General features: G+C 35.7%; 1 protein-coding gene across 4 annotated transcripts in view; it reads right to left on the bottom strand.

The window, feature by feature from the left end:
- Positions 1-2,107: 2,107 nt before the first annotated feature.
- The window catches only part of SCYL2 (SCY1 like pseudokinase 2), a 74,223-nt gene continuing 70,330 nt past the window's right edge, over positions 2,108-6,000 (bottom strand). For all 4 annotated transcript variants that reach the window (XM_025402681.1, XM_025402679.1, XM_025402680.1 and 1 more), the window contains one exon: positions 2,108-5,316. In XM_025402681.1, coding sequence (XP_025258466.1) covers positions 4,672-5,316 — 645 coding nt within the window. In that variant the 3' untranslated portion in view covers positions 2,108-4,671. The remainder of the gene's footprint in view (positions 5,317-6,000) is intronic.

Below are 6,000 nucleotides of genomic sequence, written 5' to 3'. Positions count from 1 at the left end.
GATCCACCCGCCTCGGCTTCCCAAAGTGCTGGGATTACAGGGTGAGCCACTGCACCCAGCCTATATCCACATTATCTAATACAACAGCTACTAGCCACATGGCTCCTAAGTACCTGAAATATGACTAATCTGAAGTTAAATGTGCTAAGTGTAAAATACACACTGCATCTCAAAGACTAAGTACCAAAAAAGATGTAAAATATGAGGTTTTTATATCAATTCCATGCAGAAATAGTTTTTTGTTTGTTTGTTTTCTGAGACAGGGTCTCACTCTGTCACCCAGGCTGGAATGCAGTGGTGTGTTATCAGCTCACTGCAACCTCTGGCTCCTGGACTCAAGTGACCTTCCCACCTCAGCCTCCCAAGTAGCTAGAACTACTGGCGTAAGCCACCATACTCAGCTAATTTTTGTGTATTTTTTGTAGAGATGGGGTTTCACCATGTTGCCCAGGCTGGTCTTGAACTCCTGAACTCAAGCTATCCACCCACCTTGGCCTCCCAAGGTGCTGGGATTACAGGCATGAACCACCATACCTGCCAATATTAAAATACAATAAAATCAATTTCAGGGCCAGGCGCTGTGGCTCATGCCTGTAATCTCAGCACTTTGGGAGACTGAGGTGGGCAGAGCATTTGAGGTCATGAGTTCGAGACCAGCCTGGCCAACATGGTGAAACCCCGTCTGCACTAAAAATACCAAAGTTAGCTGGGAGTGGTGGCGGGTGCCTGTAGTCCCAGTGAGGAGGCTGAGGCAGGAGAATCTCTTGAACCTGGGAGGTAGAGGCTGCAGTGAGCTGAGATTGCTGCAGTGAACTGAGATTGTTGCAGTGAACCAAGATCACAGCACTGCACTTCAGCCTGGGCGACAGGAGACTCGTCTCAAAGGGAAAAAAAAAAAAAAAAAAAAAAAAATCACTTTCACCTATTTTTAATGGGATTACTAGAAAATTTTAAGTTACACATGTGGTTTTTACCCCTGGTAGTTATATCCTTTCTGAGTAGCTGGAGCAACTTCGCTTCTTTGGATAGAAAAAGTTTCTAACCTTCAACAAGTTCCATCTTGGTGAAATGGCTTTTTCAACTGCACTCCCTTCTCCCCAAGTCTAAAAGCTTTAATTTCGCTATATGTCTGGGTATTACAAACACTGCTAACCCAGGTCTCCCAACTCTCCTCACTCATATTTCAAACCAGCAGCCCAGAGGCTGATTTTGACTGTGTACATTTCTGTCATCTCAACTCTCCTCTCTTCATAACCATTTTTTCTCAATGTAAACATATTTATGATACCCAGTAAGTACTGAACACCTACTTGCTACATATGTCCGTCTTAACAAAAGCACTTCCACAGGAATTCATACAATAACAGATGCAAAGAGGTAGAGAGCAGATTAGGAAAAAATCTAGCTTCTATTACAGGTTCTGATTTTTTCAGGTTAAGCCATGCAAGCCTCAGGCCCTCTGTTTCTATCTCTGCTGGGAGAGAGAGGGCTGAATTACTTTTTTTTTTTTTTGAAACGGAGTCTTGCTCTGTTGCCCAGGCTGTAGTGCAGTGGTGTGATCTTGGCTCACTGCAACCTCTGCCTCCCGGGTTCAAGCGATTCTCCTGCCTCAGTCTCCTGAGCAGCTGAGATTGCAGGCGCATGCCACCACGCCTGGCTAATTTTTGTATTTTTAGTAGAGACGAAGTTTCACCATGTTGGCCAGGATGCTCTCTATCTCTTGACCTTGTGATCCACCCGCCTCAGCCTCCCAAAGTGCTGGGATAACAGGTGTGAACCACCACGCCCAGCCTACTTTAGTTATATTCACACTAAGTCATGAAATCCTTTAGCAATTGTAATCAACTTTTTAAAAAATTAATAGAATAAAAAGAGTACACTACACCTATTAAAGACATTTTCTGAAACTTCTGTTTCAGGTATATATTTTATATAGCAGTTGCAGGGTAAAATGTCTTTCTTATTGAGTGTCACAGTTACGGTTTAAAAGCTACTGATGTAGATACTTAAAATCCTATATAGTTTGAATTCTTATAGATTCATTTGTTCCAAAATTATTTTAAGACCAGTAATCACAAAGTATGAAATCACAACTTAATATGGAAAGTTTTATCAAAGCTAAAATTTATTTGGTGCATACTCCTACTGATACCAGGTATGTTCGCATATACCTTTTTCTTTCATGTGTAAAAACAACCATGTGAGGTATTTTACAGGTTAAAAAAAAAACAAAACTACTTCCTTATTCAGTGTAAAGGAGGCTTACAAGCATTCCAAAATAAAAACAAAACCCAGACAAGTACGTAGTCTATTTCCATTTCCTTTTATACATCCTCTATATATATCACACATTTTAGCAATAGGAGAATAGAGAACCAATTCAAATGCAAGGGAATCTTTTTTGTAGATTCTGTTGACAGATGCTCTTTAACCTAAATATTTTCTGCTCTAAGCATAAGGGACTTAACTGTTTTCAGTACATGAAATAATTTTAAGGTGATCTAGTACTTTGAAAATTTCATTCACTTAAGAACACTTAAGCTTAAAAATAGCACTATTTTTCAGAGGCAATTTCTCAACAGAAAAGGCAATGGTAACAGTTCAATTGATGGAAATGGTTGAAATAAAACACCTTTGAGAAAGTAGAAAAAAGGTGTAGGAACAATTCTGTAAAAACATAGCACCATTACCTCAACGAATGAGCAAATTTTACATACTGTATTTTTTCAAATAACCTATTTTCATATTTAGTAGTTCAAGTTCCATAAGCTGTTATATTAAGCTTTCTTTCTGTTTAAGAGTTCAATGCTAACACCATGTTTTTTACAAAATAAAAAACAATTTCTCAATAAACAGTGACTACTAAATTGTTACAAAGAAAAATTCTTCAATACTTATTTTATTCCATATATAAGCTTTTTCCCAAAAGATACATTAATATTGCATTACAAACAAGACAGCTAATCTGGTCAAGCTGTGAATATATTTGACAAAAACATTTGATCTTCCTACTGTTTTTCATTTCTTGGATAAATTTCTTTAGCAATTCTATTAGTTCTTTTTCTAAAATCAAGTTAACCAAATACAGCCCATACAGAAATCAGATTTGAAAGCTGATTTCTATTTTTTAAAGTACCCTCTTAACTGAATGCTGCCAGCAATAATGTAATCAAATTACATTTTGTAATCAAGTGCTGTATATTACATATAGTATGTGTATATATTTTCAATGAATATCCATATAAAATGAATAAACTTAGTACCAGCATACTAAATTTAATATGATTTATTTTAAATGATTGCTGGTTCCAGATAATTAAAAACCATCAACTCTATGGCAACAACTATAATACATATATAGTTCTTTGAAAGATGGTTTTAAAGTTATAAGAGTGGAATATTATTTTTTAAAATACAAATGACATTTATAGCAAAAGGCTCTGTGGTTGAATAATCAGAAAATTAAAGAAAAATATCAGAGAAAGGTTTTGAAAAATAAAGCGCGTTTCCTGTTAAGAGAATTGATTCTTTCCTTCCTAAAAATGTCTAATAGAAATTAAAATGTTTAAACAAAAGGTTCCTAAAATTCCTCGAAAAAAATTAAACTTCAGTAGCAGTAATTAATGAGGTCAGACTATCATGGCAAGCTGAATATTAATCTGTTGGTGGTCAGAAGATACAACTGCTCAATTTTTAGAGAAGTAAAGTTTATTACATTTGAAACAATACAGCAGAAATCTCAAAAGTTTACTCATTAAATATAGTTTAATTCTTACAAATCTTCTTTTGAAAACACAGTTCATATATGTTGCAACCTCAGAAGTTTGAATTTGAAATTAAATATGAAGGTAGTAGTCAGGGAAGTCACATCAGAGTGCTTTGTCAAATATCCAAACAAATCAGCACATACTTCTTCTGTGATACAGGAGGAAAAAAGTGATTCTAAATATATCCAAGTGAATGCAGAAAAATACATTACTATTTGAGGCAGACCATGCTAAAATATAATTTACAATGATTAGTTTGCACTTAAGAAGGTTAATAACACATTTAAACCAATGAAATGAAGGTTAGGTTAAATTTTGTAGTATTTGCTCAGTCTCTGTACTAAACATTAGTTCATCTGAAAAGTAAGTTTGGAAAAAAGCAAATAACCTGATACTTCTCTTTATGCTTATCATTTTCTCACTGTCATCTTAAATGCAAACAAATCAATACAGGATCAAGATTTTTACATATTAAAATGAAGACTAATGACTTGTAAAGGTAGACTGTGTACCATGTAGTACTTAATAGATGAGCTTGCAATGACCATCAACTCAATTTTTTAAATAACACCAAGATCCACAAGCCAAAATAAACATTTGATTAAAAAGTTCTGCTATTCAAGATAACTCAGTTGTCCTTTTTCTCTTTGAGATTGGAAAGGGCTGGGTCTTTAAAAACCTGAAGAGGAGTTGGTAAGAGGGAAAAAATCCTCAATGCTTTAAAAAAACTCAACTGGTTAGAAGTCCATACAACTACTATGCTGGCATGGACACAGATGTTTCCTGTCACAGAACTGTTCACTTTCCCATAGAAGTACTTCCTCCAAGCCAACTATATAAAGATGTAAATCAGCTCACCCATGATTGAAACTGAAATGATCCTTCAAAATAGAAGTAAAACACCTCACCCAAAAAGATCTTTTAAATCATTACTAGCTGAACTACTACTGGTCATAGTAGTTGGTGGCTGTGCAAAGTTCTGTGGATTAAAGAAAGGATTACCCTGCATACCAAAGGCAGATTGTCCTATCACGTTCACCTGTGTTCCCATTACTGAACTGCCCATAGCTGGAGAACCTTGAGGAGGTACAAACTGATTAAGCCACTGATTTGGTTTCTGTTGTGATAATTGGTTCATGCTAACTTTGGGTTTCTGAGGGCCAAAGAGATTATTAAGGGCAGACATATCTGTGGGTCTTTGTTGGCTCTGCTTCGCACCAGCAGGAGGAACACTCAAAGCATTGAAGTTTGGCAAAGTGGGAGGTGTTCCCAGAGTCATCTTGGTCACTCCAACTGTGCTTGGACTACTGTAGAAGTTCTGGTTTGTATTAACGGGCATGTTGAATCCTGAAGTCTGAAAGCCCATATTGGCATTTAGGCCATTTGTCAAACTTCTCTTTGTATTATCAGTTGGTGTAGAAAACATCATGCCAATGCCCATGGAAGGAATGGAAGTGAAAGTACTTGAAGCAGAAGATTTAGGGGTACTAACAGAAAGGCTGGTCAAAGATGACATATTATCCATCAATGTGTCTGTCAAGTCCTTAGTCTGAAAAATATGAGAGAATTACTTTATCTCTAAGAAATATAAAATACTTTATAATTAGTAAACATTTGACAGATTAAATCATAAAGGACAAGTTAGAATTAAGCTCAACGGTCTATACCAAATTAGCAAACTATATCCTGTAGGTCAAATACAGCCTGCCACGTGTTTTTGTATGGTTTTTACAGAGGAATATTTGCAATCGATTTGATGATGGGGAATACTAACTTCAAACTCCAATTAAACAAAACGTTATCTCATCAAAAACAGAATCACATTCTTCTTATTCTATATTACAAAAAACACAGTAATTTTTTACTATTATTTGTATAGTTTGAATTTCATCAAAATTTTATAGGAATTTGTTTCCACTATTCTTAAAAAAAGTACCTACAAAATATTCTCAATTTTGCCTCTTGGCCTGCAAAGATGTTTTTCTCAGACAAAATGTTGGTGATTAAGAGGTAACAAAAAAATAATTTAAAGAAAGCTTTTAAGACAAAGCTATCTCTGAAACCAGTAACAGTGTAAACTCTCCACAAGAAGGGCCCTTATTCACTGCCATAGCACCAATACCTGGAACAGTGCCTGGAACACAGGAGAAAACAAATACTAGCCAGGTCATGTAGGTACATCTTAAACCAAGTTACACATCTAACTACAATTGAAAAGACAAACATAGAAAAT

The sequence above is a fragment of the Theropithecus gelada genome, chromosome 11 (assembly GCF_003255815.1).
Source record: "Theropithecus gelada isolate Dixy chromosome 11, Tgel_1.0, whole genome shotgun sequence".
Lineage (NCBI taxonomy): Eukaryota > Metazoa > Chordata > Mammalia > Primates > Cercopithecidae > Theropithecus > Theropithecus gelada.
Note: the sequence above shows the minus strand (reverse complement) of the source record. Positions and strands in the feature narration are given on the sequence as shown.